The sequence below is a fragment of the Podarcis vaucheri genome (assembly GCF_965113315.1).
Source record: "Podarcis vaucheri genome assembly, chromosome: 3".
NCBI lineage: Eukaryota > Metazoa > Chordata > Lepidosauria > Squamata > Lacertidae > Podarcis > Podarcis vaucheri.
In genome coordinates, this window is record NC_138761.1 from 68,201,569 (window position 1) to 68,223,774 (window position 22,206).

The 22,206-nt window shown below is 42.1% G+C and overlaps 1 protein-coding gene across 2 annotated transcripts in view; it reads right to left on the minus strand.

The window, feature by feature from the left end:
• The window catches only part of NCOA7 (nuclear receptor coactivator 7), a 71,661-nt gene that overhangs the window by 40,812 nt on the left and 8,643 nt on the right, over positions 1 to 22,206 (minus strand). For both annotated transcript variants that reach the window (XM_082216071.1, XM_082216070.1), the window contains exons 2-3: positions 10,654 to 10,797; positions 2,644 to 2,888 (exon numbers count right to left, since the gene is read on the minus strand). In XM_082216071.1, the coding sequence (XP_082072197.1) occupies positions 2,644 to 2,888; positions 10,654 to 10,703 (295 nt within the window). In that variant the 5' untranslated portion in view covers positions 10,704 to 10,797. The remainder of the gene's footprint in view (positions 1 to 2,643; positions 2,889 to 10,653; positions 10,798 to 22,206) is intronic.

A 22,206-nucleotide genomic window follows, 5' to 3' on the forward strand; every position in this document is an offset into this window, starting at 1 on the left:
AATTATTTGTTTTTACTTGTTAGAGCAGCAGGTTTGTGGTTACTGATTTACAATGTTACGCCTTTAAACTTTGCCCCTTTGGTGGAAAGAACTGTGTGAGGAAACAAGGCAATAGCTTCTAAAGATGACATTGAAGGAAGCTACAACATAATTGTTAACTAGAAAAGCTGAATCCAACTTAGGTTTTTGGTTTGCCAGCCCAGCCAGTTGAGGCTCTAAAATGGACCATCATAAAAAATAATAGCAAAGGAATAAACCCACCACTGTGCCCTCAGAAGATGGCCACAAATCAGACATTTCAGCCAAGTTCAAATCGTGGTGCACTTGTTCTGTACCCAGTGTTTGAAGCTATTGGTTCCTAATGAGAAGCAATATAACCAGACCTTCAGTATCCAGCTACGTCACTGGCAATTGGAACAACTTCCGTAAACACAACAGAACTGCCCCTCTGTCTCCTCCCACTGCACATGGCCCAAATCTGCTTCAGGGAGCAATTTTCAGGTTGCAGGGCACAATAGGAATATTACGTTTTAAAACCTGGCATCATACTACCATTTGATGGAAGCCTTAACTCCTACCAGGTATGTCTGTAACTCTACATAGATGTGTAGGTAAAAGTAAACACACTATGTTTTTCACATACCTTCCCCCACCCCAAATACAGCCTTCAGTCCTGTATTACCTATTGCCCCAGTGGACCTCCCAACTCTGAGAAGCATATTTTGGGCAACCATGGAGTGCAGCAGTGCATAATGGAGAATTGAGAAAAATGTGGTGTTGGCACCACCTTGTGAAAACAGAAACGCTTTCTGCTTGCATAACGCCACTACAGGATGCAACTCAGAGACTGGTTAAAACCCGTATTAACCAGCATCAAATATGGAGCAGGGACAAACAACATTGCACCCATCAAATGTTATGGACTATAGCTCCCCAGGTTGGGGAGAATGGGAGTTGCACTTCAAAATTTCTGGAAGGCACCACATTAGCTACCCCTGCTCTGGGTATACCATCAAACAATATTTGGGGGTTTTTCCTATATCAACAGGTATTTTGTATTGCTTTAGTGGCAAAAACGAAACAGGTGATTTTGTAAAAATGCACACACAGATATCTATTATTTCTCTGATGCTCCAATTCAAATTTAAAGTGGCATCAGAACCTTCATTATCAGACTGCTGGAGAAAGGCACAACCATGGGATCTCTAGCAATGGAAGAAGCTAATGGTCCCTTTTCAAGGTTGCTAAGAAGGCTGAAATTGCACTGTTGCCATGTAAATGCTAAACAGATTCATTATGCTAGCAAAATGTTTTATGGCTCTCCTGGATAGCTGTCTTACAAGCTCCACTCCAGTTATTTGGAATCTTTCCCAACTTCACAGGCAGACATTATCCTTGTAGTGTCCTGCCAAATGATGGAGTCATTTTTGCAGATTCTGTTTACTCTTTAGACGGTTAATGGGCCATCATAAAAGTTACTTGGGTTGGGCAACACATGCCGTTCTTCATATTCTTCCCAACAAGGAAAAGCTAGAGCAGTGGGGCATTTTTACCTTGCGGGGGGGGGGGGGAGAGGAATAATAAACGGTATAATGAAGATTGAGACAGATACTTGCTACTCAAGAGTCTTTTACTAAAACTGATTAGCAGTAGATTGGGGATAGAAAAAAGTAAGTGCTTTTTCACAGAATGCACAGTTAAATCATGGAATTCACAGCTGCGGGATTTGGCAATTGCTTTCAACTTTAAATGCTTCAGAGAGGAATTAGACAAGATTATGGTCCGTCAATGGTTAATTAGTCATGGTGGCTATAGGATCTTACGTGTTCAGAGACAATATAGAACTGAATACAGCTGGTTAAAGAGGCAACAGCAGAAGAAATACTTTTCTCCATGACCTGCTTACTTAGTGATCTTCCCAGGGTATCTGGTTGACCATTGTAGGAAGAAGGATAAGATATGATCTTAGTGGGATTATTATTATGTTCTTAAGTCTTAAAAGACGTGTGTGTGTGTGTGTGTGTGTGTGTGTGTGTGCATGCACATTCAAAAACCTCCACACTGCTAACTAACTATTTCAATAGTGTTATATTTCACTTGGTTAAAATATATTTTATATTAAAAATAGAATGTTTTCAACAAAATGAAAAACTCATAAGAAGCAGAGAGATTAGGTGAATTCCTTGTGGCTAGGAATACTTTCAAACAGTTACACTCATTCCACTATGCTTTACCTTCCCCAGTCTAGCTTGAACCAACCTCCACTTACAAGGTGCAAGATTGGAGACAGGTGCCCATTCTGAAGGTAAAAGCCAACCCATTCATCCACTACATTCAAATACGTAAAAAGATATTTTATTTTGATGCTAAGAAACTTCTGTCATTTCTAATACATAGAATCTGTGCTTGCAGATGGACTTCGCACACTTAACCAGTCCTGCCAAGACTCAGCAATGTTACAGAATCCAAATGGGAGCTTATCAAACTAAAACATGTTTATATATTCCATATTGACTTACAGAAGGTTACTGAAAGTATAGCAGCAATATAATGAGAAGAAAAAACACAACACCACAGACTGTTACATTTTAAAAGTACTTAAAAGATTTCAAAGAGGTAATACAGTATTTGCCTTAAACTCACCAATACTATAGTATCGCTTAAGATCTGTGCGCCTAATATCCTTTGGCTGACTGCTTTTCTTCTTCTTTTTCTCCAAGTCCTCCTTTTCCCCAGACTTTTTGCCGTTTTCTTGAGAGCCATTGGTCTGCACCAGAACAGCTTTACTTCCATCATCTCTTCCAGCCTGAGTGCTACCTGTGGGGATCCCACAAGCATTTGAGGAGGCTGCCTCTGAATTTTGCTTAGCTAGCCTCTTCTTCTTCAAACTAGAAAAAAGAAACACAATAAAGCAATATAGACAATAAGCTAATTTGCAGAAATCTCATTGGCTAACCATTGATCATTATAATTTTATGTACCTTGATGCTGCTAAATTGCAATGATCAGAATAACAATTCTTCATTTATCTAATTTAGCACACCCTCCAACATTTCTCTGATGAAATTCCATAATAATAATTTTACTATTTACACCCCTGTGATTATCTTAGACCTGCACCAGAGTGGTAAAAGAAACAATACATATGACATTTTCAATTTTGTCTACTGCTTCTGCCCCTTGGTGCTGATGTTATTAATGTTATTTCTGTTGTCTGATCTTTGACCATAATAGAATGGCTGATTGATCAATCAATTGAATACATCACATAAATATTCAGTGAAAGTGACAGTGTGACTTTATTAACCTAGATTTCTGCAAACTACTTCTACATTTTATATTGAGTAAATATATATTAGCATATAAATAACGTAAATATACTTGAACTGGTTTTTAATTGATAAAAATGCACGTGGTGCCTTGTTCCTAAAATAACGAAGGCCTAAAATAATCACAGGCCAAAACACCTTGGGCTTTTTCTTTTTACAAATAAAATCCCAATTGTGGCTAAACTTGAGGTTTTATCTCTCTCGCTTTTTGAACGTACTTTACATGGCAAAGTAGTCTTCATTTCAGCAGGTTATGTGCTGCTGCAACATGTCATCTTATCACGCTGCTCGGGTAACATCAGGAGTTTGCGTGCAAGTGTGAGGATCTGCATATCCTTCCCATGCCAACGTCACTTGACCAAGAAACTGAGAAACTGCTGGGATAGGAGGAGCAGTGGCAAGGTGACTCCTCCCACGTGAGCTTGGATGTATGACGTTACTGGAGCAACACGGGACCAGTTTCTGATGGAAGCAAAGCCGGCTCCAGCCCATATGAGCCTAAATAAGGTTCTATGTTAATCCCCATCTCAAACAATACTACACTGATTAATATATTTGGCCAGCATCTATTCGTTATGTCATCGTCTAAACTTATAATTTCACAGTCAGCTGCCCAGGCTTTATTATTAGCTTTGTTTTCACATAAACATGTCATTCATTCAAGGTTATCTAAATCAGTGCCCTCTAATACATGTTTGTTCTGAGGCTCTTATAAACATCTACAAAAAGAGAGAGATCTGAACGACTCCATTGATGTATGAAGAATAACCTTTTCTTTCAAAAGTGAGATCTAATATTCCCCCCTATTTCTGTACTACATCTTCATTAATTACGTTATTGTTTTTAATTATAGTGGTAAGTCACCTTGAGCCAAAGAGAAAGTAGGAAACGGAAGGGCTGAAGTGGAATGGCACAGCACATGCTTTGAATGCCCAAAGGACCCAGGGTCAACCCCAAGTATCTCTAGAAAGGACTGAAAAAGGGTCCTGTTTTGAGTTTCTGGATAGCTACTCTGCTGGTCAGTGTCGTAACTATATTGGGTAGAGGAAGGGAAGAAGAAATTTGGAGACTCAAGTCAGGCCAGCAATGAGTAGAGCCAACTAATTCTACTTTCGTAGAATTGTAGAGCTGGAAGGGACCCAAAGGTATATATGCTTCTGTAATGGCCTATCACCAGGGAAAGAGGCTAAGGATGCAGAGTGAAACTGCTCTCTGGGCCAGCCGCAGATGACACTACTAACTACTATCAGCACAAGAGGAGCCTGGTGTGCTGGGACCTCTACAATCCAAGAATGCTGCCTTGCCCCTCCATCCGTGCACAAGACAGAGGTTTCAGTAGGCTTGGAGGAACCCCAAGTTTAGAAGCACACAAAGACTTTGCAAAAACGTTGGGGCCCTCAGAGTAACAGAGTAAGAGCTGTCCATGGTCCTGCAACTTCTGACCAGACCCCTCTTGCCGCTTTCTGCGTGGGATCCAGCATCAGACCCGTACACAACATATGGTACAACTTTGGGAATACAGACACACCTTCAGGAACCCTGCCATTACTAGGCACTGTCAGGAGCTAGCAGTCCTTAACAGGATAAAGAATCAACGCAACGTACTCCAACTGCAGCTCAGGAGTACAACATCTGCTATCCATGCAGATGGTCTCAGGCTCAATCCTTGTCATCTCCAAATAGGGCTGGGTAAGAGCCCTGTCTGAAGAGATGGAGAGCCACTGCCAGGAATTGCTGAGCTAGATGGATGGATGTCTGACTGACTCAGTTTAAGGTAGGCTCCTATGCGCCAAATATGTGTAACTCCTTCTTAGGTTATTCAACCTGGTGACAACAAAACGTTGTAAAGTGGTTTTTACTTTGCAAAAAGTGCAAAAACTAGCCCCCAAATATGCCAGGTGTTCTATAAAATTTATTAGGAAGTAAGCCTGAAGGGGAGAAAAGAGTTTTATAGTATACAACTAAGAGGAACTACCTTGCTATTCTCATCCATAATTGCCCACTGAAGTCCCTTGTCCCAAAATAGGGCACCTTGCAGAATGAAAACAGGTAAGTCAAACCTGTTCCATGCACACACAAAAGGAACAAATGTTTTTTAAACCATATGCTTAGCATCCGGCTTTTGAAGGCCAGAGCAAGTGGATCCTTGCTATGCAACGTTTTCAAAATGTTTTTTTTCTTTCCCTTTCATTTTAACACAACATTTCTACCAAGAAACTGGCTTTCCCCTACAAGAGAAAATCAACACTATCAGAGGCTAAAGCTACACAGAAAGAGAGCACAGGCAAAACAGACAAGGTTTCCCTCCCATTTATGAAACTGTTTATTTCAAGTACCTAGTAGAGATTATCCTGTTATTTGTTTACTGAACTCAAAGGGAGCAATTGGAATAATCATTGTTGTGGTTTAGCTTTTGGGATCTGCCCCACTTTTCCTTACAAAACTCAGAGCAGATTTTTTTTTGGGGGGGGAGGTGCTGGGGAGGAAGACGAGAAGTTCCTCTGCACAAGTTGAAGTCCTTGTACTAATGGGACAACTTCACTGGATAGTCTATAGTTTCCAAGTCAGGAGAAGTAATAGTTCCCCTTTACAGTGGTACCTCGGGTTACATATGCTTCAGGTTACAGACTCTGCTAACCCAGAAATAGTATCTTGGGTTAAGAACTTTGCTTCAGGATGAGAACAGAAATCGTGCTCCGGTGGCGGAGCAGCAGCAGGAGGCCCCATTAGCTAAAGTGGTACCTTAGGTTAAGAACAGTTTCAGGTTAAGAACGGACCTCTGGAACGAATTAAGTACTTAACCCGAGGTACCACTGTATTTCCCTTTATTCATTCGTAGAACAATTTCCAGTTCTAAATGCCACACTTTAAGAAGGAAATACAAACTGGAACAAGTTCAAAGGAGGGCAATTAAGATGGTCAGGGGTATGAAAATGAAGAAGGAAAGGTTGCAGGAACTGGGCATGCTTAGCCTGGATAAGAGAAGACTGAGGGGGTACTTGACAGCAGTCTTCAAATACCTGAGGGGCACAGAAGACGGCAAATAATACTTGTTATCTACTGCCTCTGAACACAGCTAGATCTAAGTTACAGAAGAGCAGAGATTTTGACTGAGCATTAGAAGAAACTTCTTGGTGCTAAGAGCAACTTGACAATGGAACCAATAATTCAGTAAGGGTGGGAGGCTCTCCCTTGCTGGAGATCTTCAAGAAGAAGCTGGACTGCTATCTCTTGGTTGTGATCTCTATCTCTGAATATCCTGCAGTGAGCTAGAGTCTGGGTCAATGGCCTACAACACTCCCCCCCCCCCAGGACAACAGTTCTGAGTATACACATTGTCCTTGCTTGCTCACTAGACTAGGCCACAGCCTCAGAATCCTTGCCACAGGCTCTTTCGAAACAGATCAATTATCCCACAGTTTTAACCGTGATCTGAAATTTCACCAGGAGGGAGAAAACAAGAGTGTCTGGCAGATAAAACTATTTACAGTATGCAGACATTGTGCTTACAAAACCAATTATTATTTCAGTCTACAGCAAAGGCAAAAAAGAAAACAGGGGAAAGGGAGGGGACACCCAATTATGAGCAAAACTAAAGCACACAGATACCTTGCGGGGGCAACAATAAAAACATTCCAGAGAGAGAAGGGTTCTGTTCTAGAAAAGACACTCTATTTTTAAACAAAAAATGACTCCATATTTTTAAATTAAAAATGAGGTGCATATAATGTCCAAAGATATACAGTGGTATCTCGGGTTACATACACTTCTGGTTACAGACTCCACTAACCCAGAAATAGTGCTTCAGGTTAAGAACTTTGCTTCAGGATAGGAACAGAAATCGTGCTCCGGCGGCGCGGCGGCAGCAGGAGGCCCCATTAGCTAAAGTGGTGCTTCAGGTTAAGAACAGTTTCAGGTTAAGAACAGACCTCCAGAATGAATTAAGTACTTAACCCAAGGTACCACTATACTCTCAAACACAAGAAACACATAAGAATGCATTTTAGACCCAGAGCAGATCTGTGGGTACATTTTTCACATAAAGAAGAAGAAGAAGAAGAAGAGTTTGGATTTGATATCCCGCCTTTCACTCCCCTTCAGGAGTCTCAAAGCGGCTAACATTCTCCTTTCCCTTCCTCCGCCACAACAAACACTCTGTGAGGTGAGTGGGGCTGAGAGACTTCAGAGAAGTGTGACTAGCCCAAGGTCACCCAGCAGCTGCATGTGGAGGAGCGGAGACACGAACCCGGTTCCCCAGATTATGAGACTACCGCTCTTAACCACTACACCACTACACCAATGTGTGGTGCGCTTGTACCGACTGGTGACTTTTTCTGAGCTGTGCCTAAGGTTGTTACAGGAAATAGTAGGAATCAAAGATTTTGGTTGTGCTTTTGTGTAGGGAAACACTTCATGTTTTTTTAAAAAAACTAGCTGTTTCGAAACCAAGGTTTCCAAAATAGGAAACAGCTTCCATGAGCAAGGAGCAAAAAAATCTGTCATTCAGGCATAAAAATAAGTCTGAAACTAGCTTAGAGGGGAAAACCTAATACAACTCACCTACACCTAAACAAAGCATGGGGGGGGGCGGTGCAGTGAGCCACAGAGAGAAAGGAAGTTGCTGCTGATTTGGCCAAGGGGATTGTTTATTCACAAAATGTAAAGGTAAAGGTAAAGGTACCCCTGCCCAAACGGGCCAGTCTTGCCAGACTCTGGGGTTTGTGCGCCCATCTCACATTTATTGGCCGGGGGCCAGCGCTGTCCGGAGACACTTCCGGGTCACGTGGCCAGCGTGACAAAGCTGCATCTGGCGAGCCAGAGCCACACACGGAACGCCGTTTACCTTCCCGCTGGTAAGCGGTACCTATTTATCTACTTGCCCCCGGGGGTGCTTTCGAACTGCTAGGTGGGCAGGCGCTGGGACCGAGCAGCGGGAGTGCACCCCGCCGCGGGGATTCGAACTGCCGACCTTTCGATCGGCAAGCCCTAGGCGCTGAGGCTTTAACCCACAGCGCCACCCGCGTCACAAAATGTACTGCACAGCAACTCTCGACTATAAGGGTCTGTTTGGTGGCAGTTCCCAGTTTGTGGAATTTGAAATTATCAGCTGTGATTAGTTTTAGATGTTTCTATTTTACTTTAATTATATTATTTCAATACTATTGTGTTTGCCACCCTGGACTCCCCTGAGAGAAAGGTTAGGATGTAAAATTTATTAAATAAAACAAACAAAAACATAGCAAGCCACATTCGGTGCTGGGCATCACCACTTGTTCTGCCTTCACAGGATTACAGGATCGTGACAAGATTAGGCTCACCATGCTGACTGAGCCAATAATAACCAAACCTGCTCAGAGTTGCCACAGAGCAATATTAAGCACTCAACACGCCAAAACTGACTGCCTGTTTTCTAAATCAATCAATAAATAAATAAATTTTATTTATACGCCACCCATCCAGCTGGGTTTTCCCAGCCACTCTGGGCGGCTCCCAACAGAACATTATTAATAATAACAAAAAAGCGATAAAACATCAAACATTAAAAACTTCCCTAAAAAGGGCTGCCTTCAGGTGTCTTCTAAAAGTCAGATAAGTTGTTTATTTCCTTGACATCTGATGGGAGGGTGCCACCACCGAGAAGGCCCTCTGCCTGGCTCCCTGTAGCTTCACTTCTCGCAGTGAGGGAACCGCCAGAAGGCCCTAGGAGCTGGACCTCAGTGTCCAGGCTGAACGATGGAAGTGGAGATGCTAGTTTCACCCTAGTGCCTTGCCTTACTGGAATCAGTAGTATTATGGAGCAAGGTGTTGAGAGGGATGGCCTGGGAGAGGATTGGCCAGAGAGGCCTGTAGGAGTGCTTTGGCCCCTAAGTCTGAGTTTGCTTTCATAGAGTGTCTATCACTGGCAACGTGCTAAATATTTCTCTAGGAATATGGTTTCTTCAGAATGAGTGTTCCCCAATTCACAGCATTTGATCACTTCTGTGGGTATTTCAAAAAATAATAATGGGGGGGGGACAACCCTGGAAATCTTAACAACTTTGCTGCCTTTCAATTCACAAATTATTTCATGACCTTCAAATGCACTTCTTTTTCTTCCAAAAAGGTGTCATAACAGCACGTTTGCACAGTTAAATAATCCTTAAAAGATCTACCGCACTTTAACTACAGTTTACATTCCACCGTGGCGATCTGGTTTTGTTACATCGAGGAGTGTGTTTATAATTCACCTACAATAAACACAGAATGAAGAGCAGAGATGGCACAGAACCACCACAGCAGCTTTTTGCTGATGCTACAGCAGATTTAAAACAAAAACAAAACTGTATGTTTAAAGGAACAAAAACAGATTTCCCCCCTTTCACTTTTCAACCAAGAAAGCTGTATAATTTGATCATAGCAAGTTAAATATACCTATTATTTAAAATGAAGGTCAACTTCCTAAGAAAAGACTTTAGGCTTTGATGGGAAGTAAAATTCAAAAGCCATGGCTCAAGTATAACAAACCTGTGTTAAAGTTAATAAAAATGTTTATTTTTATATACCATGGTAAAAAAAATAAAAATGAAATGTTGCCATTCACACATGCAGCACAATCCTAAGCATATTTACTAAGAAAACTACACTGACTGCAATGTAACTTATTCCCGAGTACTGTACCAATGCACTGGATAGTAGCCAATAAGCTGTAGGTAACTAAGCCTAATTACTAATTTTAATTCCCATATATTTTATTTTAGTAGTCTGCAGAGGTGCATGAAATACCAGTGTTATTAGTCATTTCTGTTTCAAGTTAATATTCTCCCTTTTATGAACACTGACGTGTGCTGTACTCAGAAACCTTCCTTGCAACATTAGGGGTCAAGGACCCTCAGGCTTTCAGATGTTGTGGTACTACAAGTCCCATCAGCTCCAGCCAGGGATGATGGGAGTAGTAATCCAGCAACCTCTGGAAGGCCACAGATTCCCCACCCTTGCACTACATTCTTGGTGGAAAAGACTTGTGACTTGCACCCTGGTTCCACCAGGGTTAAACAGGTTCGACAGGAAGCAGATCCCTAACGTCCAGATTCAACATACAGTAGCAATAAAATAAAAAGATTCAAAGCAGTTTGAAATTAGTTGCACTCTGGGGGCTCTAACTTGTACGTGTCACAGAAGTGTGGATACTCAGAGACAACAAAGAAAAAGAAAGCAAAGCGTAACTCACTTAGCAAGTAGAAAAATGCCGTCAGAGTATTTGCCCTAGATTAAAACGTTACGACCGACAGAGGGGAAAGTCCACAGTTGCATTTTGAAACAACGGAAAGAGCAGCAAGTAGCTTACCGGGCAAAATAGCCTTGTCTTCGTTCTTTTTTCTCTTCCTTGATCTCCATTGTAAACAAATAGTAAAAAGTGTAAGGTGAAGTGGCTGAGCTTCTGAACTTCCAGTTAGTGTCTCATGTTCACACACGATCCATGCAGTTATCACTGAGGAAGGGGAAAAGAGGAAGCTCAGAAATTAACATGTCGACAACACCTGATTTGCTGCTGCTGCTGCTTTTTTTTTGAAGACTTACAGTGCATAGTCCCACAGCATGGTAAATTAAACCAGTGAAAGCACTGTCACATGACAAAGCTTATTGTACCAAAAACAAAAGAAAAGAAAAACAATAGTCATGGCTTAATTCACTGCATGGGGAACACAAGGTTCCTTAAAATAGAAACACAAATAGGGAAACACAAGTTGCACATGGGATTTTATGTGTGTGTATATATGTGTCAAATAAAAACAGAAGTCTGACATCAACGTTACTGAACTGCCTTTAAAACCACTTCACAAAGAATTCATTCACCATCTAACTGCAATTATTTTAATGCACTGTGCTGCAGTTCTATCAACAGGTTAAACATCTCTGTCTATATATCCACAAAAGACAAGAAACCTGGAAAGAATGAACAACCTGAGTGCTGTTTGTTTGCTTCTGTTGTTGTTTTTTTAATGCTCAGAAAGAAACACACACACACAAAGACAGAACATTCAAGGCATCTGAACTAAAACAAAACACAAATTTGAGGGGTGTTCACTTGTGGTAGAAAATAGATCTGGCAATTTGCATCTTTGTTTCACAGAGCGTGCACCGTTTTCCCACATAGCACTGTTAGTGCAAATAATATGCAGTCTGTCTAAATCACAGAGGTCCAACACACAACCCCAAGGCTGCATTTGGCCCTTGATGCCATTTGCATGGCCCTGGAACCAGCCAAACCAAGGTTGTCCAATACAATCACTACATTGCTTAAAAAAAATAATCCAGAAAGCATTTTACAATTGAGCCTTCTGTTTTTATTGTGGGCCACATAATATATATTTCTTGACTTTCACTTAGAATAGTAGCCAGTATGATTATAACTGTGGATATTCCAATACTCTCCTCAATATTTTTGCGCTGTGTATAAAAAGGTAGAAGGTAAAGGACCCCTGGACAGTTAACTTCAGTCAAAGGTGACTATGGGGTTGAAGCACTCATCTCGCTTCAGGCTGAGGGAGTTGGTGTTTGTTCACGTACAGCTAAACTGCTTGGAAACACCATTTACCTTCCTGCCACACTGGTACCTATTTATCTACTTGCACTGGTGTGCTTTCAAACTGCTAAGTTGGCAGAAGCTGGGACAGAGCAACAGGAGCTTACACCATCGTACAAATTCGAACTGCTAACCTTCTGGTCAGCAAGCCAAAAAGACTCAGTGGTTTAGACCACAGCACCACCCATTCCCAATTATACTGTGTACTGTGTTTTTAATCATTATACAGTGGTACCTCTGGATGCGAACGGGATACGTTCCGGAGCCCCGTTTGCATCCTGAAGCGAACGCAACCCGTGTCTGAATGTGTGCGGGTCACGATTCACCACTTCCGCGCATGCACGTGATGTCATTTTGAGCGTCTGCGCATGTGGTGAAACCCGGAAATAACGCGTTCCATTACTTCCACGTTGCTGCAGAGCGCAACCCAAAAATGCTCAACCCAAAGCTACTTCAGCCCAAGGTATGACTGTAGTGCCTTTATTTTTAGTTGTTTGGAAGATTAATCTGAAAAGTTGGTTAAAAAAAAAACCAATTTAGAAAAATAATACAGTACCATTAGAACTCTCTGTAGAATAAAAATAATGTCCTAAAAGGGCTAACCTCTTCAAAACTGGAGAACTATTCTAATAAACAAAAGGACTAAGTATATCTTCAAAGATTCAGTGGAAGGAAGTCAGATCACTCCCATGTACTCTAAAGAAAAAGAAACAATAATCAAAGGTGGGAGGAGACAGTTTGGAGAAGGCATTAGTAATCTCCCTGCAACCATAAATTAAGGTTACCATATCTAGTGTTCCTCTTTTCTTTCCCCACTTCTTTTTTTTAATTTCCTAGTCCGCTCTCTGAAAAGAACAACAAGTAGGAGTCAAAGGGATAACTACCGAACTTTTAAGATAGATACAATAAAATACACATCACTTTCCACAATTGCTGTATTACTACCACTGAAACTAATTGGTCAACATTTACTTCAGAATCAAGAGATAACCAAGAACTGCTTTTGTGCCAAAACAGGCCAGCATTCTCAAGCCTCTTTGCTGTATTCAACCTAGAGACAGCTTTTCCTCAACAGCATACCACTGCTGAATGATTGACAAGGTTTCCTGCATACTCTTTAGAACTAATGTGGTTCAGGGTGATGACTATACAGTTTTGAGCAGGGGTTGGCAACGTGCGGCCTAAGAAGCCTGTTTTACCACCCCACGAGCTGCCCCCGAACTGAGCCACCCACTCAGTGAGTCCCACCCGCGCTGCGCTAAACAAGCGCCACCAAAAATCGCATCTGCGCATGTCCAGACGCTGAAAGATGCTTCTGTGCAGGTGTGATTTTCGGCATCTGGGCATGCACAGAAGCAATTTCCGGAGCCGCGGACATGCACAGATGCGATTTCCGGGGCCATGCTTCATGAGTCCGGCCCACGGATGATCTCCGTAGGAGTGATCCAGCCCATGGCTGGTTAACCTTGCCGACCCCTGGTTTTGAGTATATGTAGATGTTGTAAACAAAAATCTGTTGGTTAACAAATTGTAGGAACATTTGCCAGAAGCTGTATTCAAACTATTTGTCCTCAGGGAATCCAACACATTGGGCACAAAATATCTGCTCACCAATGAGGATTCTGGTACATGGTCCAGCTTTTGGGAAATGTTATCTTCAGCAAAGGTGGCTATCCTGAGGTCCTCTATGTTACTACACTGGAGCTCCCGTCAGTCCTAATGATTACTCATGCTGGCCAGGGCTGATGGGAGTCCAAAACTACTTGGAAGGCCACAGGTTAGCCATACCTGCCTGACACAAACAAGAATGAGCCCATGTGGATGACCATGGAAAGATCATTAATAGTGGCACAAGGGCATCCTGTCTGCAGGGATGGAGGAAGGGGGGGTGCGGTGGGAGCGGATGCCCTGGGAGTCACCACTGAGGGGGTGACAAAATGGCGGGCAGCACTCACCGGGAGTGATGCAGTGGCTTGGGCTCCCGCAGGCTCCACACTGCCCCAAACGGTCCATCCACAGCCTATCCCTCAGCTGCAGGGCAGCTGAGTGGGAGGAGGCAGACAGACTCCTTGGAGGCCCCGCAGAGCGTCCTGGCCCAGCTGGCCCGGCCCCTGGGCACAGGGCATGTGGGCCACCCCAGGCGCCCAATCGGCTTGCTCCGCCGCTGCCTGTCTGCCATTATTGACCTTCTCAACAAGAAGAACCTGAGGAAAACTAGGGCTTCACACACAATACAAAAACCATGGATATGGAAAAGTGTGGAAATAAATGGAATGAATAAATATAAATGCTTTTACTAACACAAGTTTAACCTTTCAATTCCATTTCTGCAAATTCAATAGCAGGCTGCACTGAATAGCATTGATACACACCATCCACAGTATTTTGCCCAATCAGTTTAGGCATAACATCAGTTTCCAGCTAACAATGCCATCTCACTAGCTTTAATCAGAGTCTGCAATTTAAGAACAACACTACAGTTGTGACAGACTGAAACAGCAGCAGAAACGCTACAACCAGTAGAAATCGGAGTAAGCCACCACTTACTTTGTTGTTTCTTCAGGCAAAATGCAGTCACCACAAATAAGACTGAAAGTTCATGAGAAACTGCCTGCCTAATTAGTGAGCGCAAAGTTAAAGTAAAATGGATGTACCATGGGCCAATATATGGAGAGTTCACAAGCAACCTGAAGAAAAGACAGGGAAAGTGTTGGTCACAGTGACATACTTGAAGTAATTCATCCATGAATTTAAGGGATGCTCTGGGAAACCACAAACAGATTCCTATCTAAGGCGGTCATAGGCAACAAGAGGAATTGTTGAATGCTTGTTTTTACTTGTGGCTAAAGAGAATTTCTTGAAGTTTGCCAGCTCAGTGGCTTCTCCAATGGCTTTAACCTCAAAACCAAGCTACAGAGATCAAGAAATCATATCTTCTATTTTCCGCAAGGTGAGTGGGGAAGGAGGAAGCCTTCTTTTGCATATACTAATTTACTTCAGTGTGTGCACACATTTCAGGTACATGATCCTTGCCTACTCTCAAGGCTAAATTAAAAGGGAAACAGATAGCTTTAGGTGGGTCGTGGATTCAAATTTAATAGATTATATCAATGTAGAAATCACCATGCTTGCTTCTATTTACCTCACAATTCTATACAGTACATATCTATTCAGAAGCAAGTCCCACAGGGTTCAATAGAGCTTACTCCCATGTCAGTGGGTATAGGATTACTAGCCTTATTTACCTTCTGGTATACAGGATTTCTTTACTATTACTAAAAGTTGCTGTTTGCATGCCAAGGGAAGCTCCCATTAGTACCAATAGAAGCTTCCTTTGAGATGCAAATCACCCTCCACCCTGCCACCATCCATTGCCCACTGCTATTGGTCCTAAAAAGAAAGACAGAAAATAGTAGCAACATTTTAAATGCCTGGGTAAATCAAACCATTTTTGCCTGTTGTCTGTAGGTACCAGATAAGCTTCCATGGGAAGGACATTTCACAAGAGGCCTGCCAAAGTAAAAGGGAAAAAAGTACCATATTGTTGACATCCATGTCACCTCAGAGAAGAAAAGAATGCATTGAAGGTCACTGGCACTTGTATTCTTTCCTCATGAAGCTTGTGAACCATCTTCAAAGGTAGACCCTCAATTTAACACACTGCAGCAATCTAAGCAGGTTACCATAGAAGGGATAGCCATAGCCCAATTATCCCAGGTCCAGGAGCAGCTGCCTTCAACAAATCAGTCATAATTGGTAAAAGACACTCGATGCCACAAAAGACCACATGGGCTTCTACTGCCAAAGCTGGATGTGGAATAACCCTGAAGCTGGTTTTTCAGGGAAAGTGCAACTTCATTAAGAACTCGTTGAATACTAACACACCTGGAAAGGAACGGAAGAAGCATCCAACCATATCATCTTCTTTTCAAGATAATGGAAGCACATACATTTTACCTCCAGTCGAACACGTGAAGGTATAAAGGTTATGCACTGCCAAAAACCCTGGCTTCTAAGGTAAGGTACACATGAAACAGTACACAGCCCCTTCACAGCCACATCTCTCCACCCTTTACACAAGCAGCTGAACAGAATATAAAATGTTAAGCCACAATTCCCAAGTCTGGATGCAGCAGGGAACTCTGGCTTAATTGAAGCCAGAATTTTGCACCAAAATATGACAAGAGGAGGATAGAGATGGGATAACAATTGTTCCTAGACTCATAGTGTTATCCCATCTCCCTCCTAGTCTTGCCATGTTTTGGTGGGAAGATTCTGGCTTTAATGGTTTGTGAACCAAGGAATGGTGATCTGAACTGGGCGAATACGACCACAGCTAAATGTCACAGCCAACATGTGGCTACCTCTGTCCCCAGTAATGTTCAGAAAGGCTACCTCTGTCCCCAGTAATGTTCAGAAAGGTTTCTTTCCGGCAAGGAATGCCATCACTGGACTGTTTACATACCTGCAGCAGCCAATGACTTTTTTTTTCATTTCCCATATTTCAGAAATAAGAGGAATAGGATGGGGAAACATGAAACATGTCAAATTATGCATTCTGGCTCACTTATTTTCAGTCCACCTAGGACCCCTTTTGCTTAAGGGCAGTCCATAAATATATGAAATAAATAAATAAATAAATAAATAAATAAATAAATAAATAAATAAGGATAGAAAAGAGAAGGAAAGATTGAACCCAAGCTTTTGGAAGCAGCCACACACTAAATGCAAATGTACAGTTCTGGCTCAATAAATTGAAATAGTAAGTAGGGAAGAAAGAAAGATAGCTTTAAAAAGTGGAACCAAGTATTAAAGGTTTGGGAAACACTTTTTAAGTCTGCACGTAAATGAGTAAAGAAAAAAATCCTGCTGTTATCTTCACTGATTGACCTCAGACCTACTGTAACGTTGTTTTAAAAACACATTTGCACATTATGTTTATTATACACACACAAGCCGGAAAAGAAGGGGTGCGCTATTCAAACAGAAACTCATAAGATACTAATATGAAACTAATAAGATCCAGGCTGCAAGTATTTCCAAGACTGGTTCTGTCGCCTTCCAGTCAATTTAAGAGAATGAGCAGCACCCTCTTGTGGATCCACTGCAAGTCCACATAATGGTTTTAATGTTAAAGAAAGTGAAACATAAAGGATGTAAATGTTTCTAAAAAGTTCACCCTGATTTTGGCAAAGTTACTGGATTCAGTGGGTGTAAGAGTCCCTTTCAAGTCACCTCTGTCATGTTTCTCCCACACACAAAGGATGGCTAAGAATGTGGACATCCCAGATTATATACAGTCAAAAATAAGTACAGGATTCTACTGCAAGGAAAACCCAAATATATCTAATACCTCATTTTCTTAAAACAAGAAGATTTGATCCCCTGTACTCAATGGAATTTTTGCACATGATGCTAGGATTTAAATCTGGGGTAGGCAACCTAAGGCCTGGGTGCCGGATGCGACCCAATCGCCTTCTCAATCTGGCCCATGGACGGTCCGGGAATCAGCATGTTTTTACATGAGTAGAATGTGTGCTTTTATCTAAAATGCATCTCTGGGTTATTTGTGGGGAATAGGAATGCGTTCATTTTCTTTCTTCAAAATATAATCCGGCCCACCACATGGTCTGAGGGATGGTAGACCGGCCTAAGGCTGAAAAAGGTTGCTGACCCCTGATTTAAATGGTATTTGCTTGCAACAAACCCCTACTGAACTCAGCAAAACTTACTTCTGAGTAAGCACATATATGATGGATGGGGAAGAAAACCTTTTAAGAGGAGATGCATCTCTGCATGACTTGTAAATGCTATTAATGTGGACAGAAAACAGAAGAGAGCTATTTTTCAGGTCAAACATACATTTTAGCCAACGTAGTCTTCAAAATTACAGATGCTTGAAAACTAATTTAAAAACATTTGAGAGACAGCCGGGGGTGGGGAGGGGAGAGTCAAAAAAGGTAGCCACCATATGTTGCAATGTATTATTATGCGTGCCAAAAAAGAGGGGGAAGAGAACCTGGAAACAACTACTATGGTAACTTAGCAATGCAGAGAATGCTATTTTTTGTACAGAGGCAGGCAGCTAAACCCTCCACAGATTATCCACATTATAAAGCCAAAGTTAAGGTTTCTATAGCAACTTTAATTCCAACACACTGCGCACAGTGTACTAATGCACAGCATGAAGGGTAAAACGTATATATATATATATATATATATGCTTTCGTAGATTTTCACGGGTACAGGAATGTAGGTTTTGGTGTCTTCGGGTGTCTTCCCGTGTAAGAGTCGGGGTGTCTGGGCGACGTTTCGACGAGGTCTCACTCGTCATCTTCAGGCTGGTGCTTTCGGCTTCTTGTTACTGGAACAGAGCAGTATCTGGTGTTTGAGTTCCTATAAATACTGTTGAGGGGTGTGGTGTATAGCCTCCAACGTTCTGGGCAGAGAGGAAGTTCCTAGATTAGTGTGCCTTTTCTTCTTTTGTTCCTTAATTACTTGAGGGATATCTTGAGTGATTTCATGAGTGATATTCTGAATACCACTGGGTGGGTCATTAAGTGTAGATTAGTTGCTAAAGCTTTCGTGTCTTGACCTCTTGAGCTTGTGAAGAGTTTTTCTGAGAAGATGGCTGTGCTGCATTTAGTTGTGCTCTGGCTTGGCTTCGTGTATAGGGGCGAGCTGTAATTTTGTGCCTTGTGCCAGCCAGATCTGTGTAGGGATTGCAGGGGGGTGCAGCATCCGGAGGTGCCACTATAGTTTGGCTACTGGATGGAGTCTGTAGTATGTCTGTGGAGAGGGTCTGGGTTTGGGTCTGGTGTGGTTGATTGGTGACGGCGTTCTGTGTGCCTCTGGTTCTGGTGTCGGTTTTTGTGGGGAGGGCTAATTTCCAGATGTCAGGCAGGCGGGACGTGTCGTCACGCTTGTTCATGTTGTGAGGGTGTTTCTCTATCTCGATGGCTTCCATGATTATTCTCTTGTGGTGATGTTCCATGTTAAAGAGCAATTTGGAATCTGCAAAATTAATTTCGTGTCCTGTTTCTTTCATGTGTTGGAAAAGAGAGGAAGTTTTTTCTTCTTTTTTGACGGCATTCTTGTGTTCTGCGATACGTGCATTTATTCGTCTGTTTGTTTGTCCAATGTACGTGGCTGGGCAGACTTTGCAGGGTATTTCATAGACCCCTTGGTTTTCGAGCTGGATTTTGTCTTTTGGGTTTCTGAGGATATTGGCTATTTTTTGGTTGGTGCAGAAGGCTGTTTTGATATTGTGTTTATGGAGGATTTTGCTAATGGCATGGCCCTCCTTCCTTATATCAAGGGCACTACAGACAAAATTAGCAAAATCCTCCATAAACACAATATCAAAACAGCCTTCTGCACCAACCAAAAAATAGCCAATATCCTCAGAAACCCAAAAGACAAAATCCAGCTCGAAAACCAAGGGGTCTATGAAATACCCTGCAAAGTCTGCCCAGCCACGTACATTGGACAAACAAACAGACGAATAAATGCACGTATCGCAGAACACAAGAATGCCGTCAAAAAAGAAGAAAAAACTTCCTCTCTTTTCCAACACATGAAAGAAACAGGACACGAAATTAATTTTGCAGATTCCAAATTGCTCTTTAACATGGAACATCACCACAAGAGAATAATCATGGAAGCCATCGAGATAGAGAAACACCCTCACAACATGAACAAGCGTGACGACACGTCCCGCCTGCCTGACATCTGGAAATTAGCCCTCCCCACAAAAACCGACACCAGAACCAGAGGCACACAGAACGCCGTCACCAATCAACCACACCAGACCCAAACCCAGACCCTCTCCACAGACATACTACAGACTCCATCCAGTAGCCAAACTATAGTGGCACCTCCGGATGCTGCACCCCCCTGCAATCCCTACACAGATCTGGCTGGCACAAGGCACAAAATTACAGCTCGCCCCTATACACGAAGCCAAGCCAGAGCACAACTAAATGCAGCACAGCCATCTTCTCAGAAAAACTCTTCACAAGCTCAAGAGGTCAAGACACGAAAGCTTTAGCAACTAATCTACACTTAATGACCCACCCAGTGGTATTCAGAATATCACTCATGAAATCACTCAAGATATCCCTCAAGTAATTAAGGAACAAAAGAAGAAAAGGCACACTAATCTAGGAACTTCCTCTCTGCCCAGAACGTTGGAGGCTATACACCACACCCCTCAACAGTATTTATAGGAACTCAAACACCAGATACTGCTCTGTTCCAGTAACAAGAAGCCGAAAGCACCAGCCTGAAGATGACGAGTGAGACCTCGTCGAAACGTCGCCCAGACACCCCGACTCTTACACGGGAAGACACCCGAAGACACCAAAACCTATATATATATATATATATATATGCGCAACTTGAGAAAATTCAAGATCTCTACATCAACATTCAGTTTTCATTTTCTGAGTTCATGCAGAATCACTGTACTAATCGGAGGCTTCTGGCAATTATTTTCCTTCTGTTCCATGAGTGCACCCTCAATATTATTTAATATGCATTGGTTACTTCTGGTAATCACCTAACCATCATGATATATTCACAATAAAAATGATTCCACAATGATAAAAGGGTAGAATCTTTCACTCTTCTAATGCATATTACAGTATATGTAAATTTGAGATTCTAATCCCCTTGGAGGTTTTTGAGTACAGAAGTAGCAGTTATTCTATCTAAAACAATTAATCATTTATTAGAGAAAGCATGATTTTATGCATGCTGCATATGCTCCCACATCTAGGAGGTTGTTCCTTATATTACTGGTAGTTGCAAACACAGGAATTAACTTTTTTCAGACCACAAGCAATTTGACCGGGCATACATATTTCCCCTTCCCTCTTTCTCTTTCAAGGAAGGTTACAAGTTTCTGTTTTCACTCGAAATTGGGGTGGTGAGCCTGCTGCTGGATTACAGCTCCCTTCAGCCCCATCTAGAATGGCCAATGGTCAGGGATGATGGGAATTGTAGTCCAGCAATATCCAGAAGGCCATAGGTTCCCTATCCCTGCCAATCTCACCAGGATATCAAACCATGGTTTGTTCCAGGTTTTAACTAAGCAGTTATAACACACCATGGTTCACCAAGTTTGCCCATAACAGGGACCTTTACTGTGTTAGACAGTGGTACCTCGGGTTACATACGCTTCAGGTTACAGACTCCACTAACCCAGAAATAGTACCTCGGGTTAAGAGCTTTGCTTCAGGATGAGAACAGAAATCATGCAGCAGCAGCGCAGCGGCAGCAGGAGGTCCCATTAGCTAAAGTGGTGCTTCAGGTTAAGAACAGTTTCAGGTTAAGAACAGACCTCCAGAACAAATTAAGTACTTAACCCGAGGTACCACTGTAAAGTGAAAGGTGACATGTTCACTCTCCTCTTTATGTGCATGATGGAAGAGAGAAGGGAGAAGCAGAGCCCCTTGATCAATGCAACTCGTTTCCAAACATCAAAGCCATGGCTAATTTCACTGTCCAAATTAGGTCCTTGTGCACTCCGTTCAGTCCATTGATCCCATGGATCCCATAAATTATTCTGTTATCAGTCCAAAAGACACATTTTGCTAAGCAAAAGGGGGGGGGCATTTCAACTTACGGAGGATTTGTATGCAATTCCATGATTCAAGTAAATATTATAAATCAAACTGGCAAAGAATCTGATAATTAAGGAGATTCAACATAAACCAGAAGAGCAGCACTCATTTCTTATTACATAATCGTAAGTGAGGAACTTAAGTTTATAACACATGTAGGAAGAGACTCCCCACGCACTGCCACATTTATTAAAATCTATCAGCTGTCTGGTAGTCACAAATGCCCTCAGCCTGCAGCACCTACTATCTTTCTAGCACATGGGAATTCCATAAATCTGGAATTGTTCATGTAGAATAAAGAGAAGGCCTTGAAAAAAACTTGCCCCTTTGCCACCTGTTATAACAAATGGATATCACAAAATTCTTTGAGTTCCTTGTAGCGACAGCACCTTGCAGACCACGAGTCTCTATCTTCAGCATGTAAACATGGCCTTGGTTACCTTCCAGATTAATCAAAGTGCAATTGAGTTCCACAACAGATAGCATTGTAGACTAACCTTGTTTCCTACAGCAGGAACAACTTTATTGACCAGTTAAATGAACTCCATTTGACTCATCACCAGTCTTTCTTCATTGAACTCACCAGCAAGCATGTAGTCACTGGCCACCAAGCAGTGTCAGAGTGATGTATTCATTGCCTAGACACATCCCCAAAATTTCCCCCCAGAAACAGACAAAAACTCACATA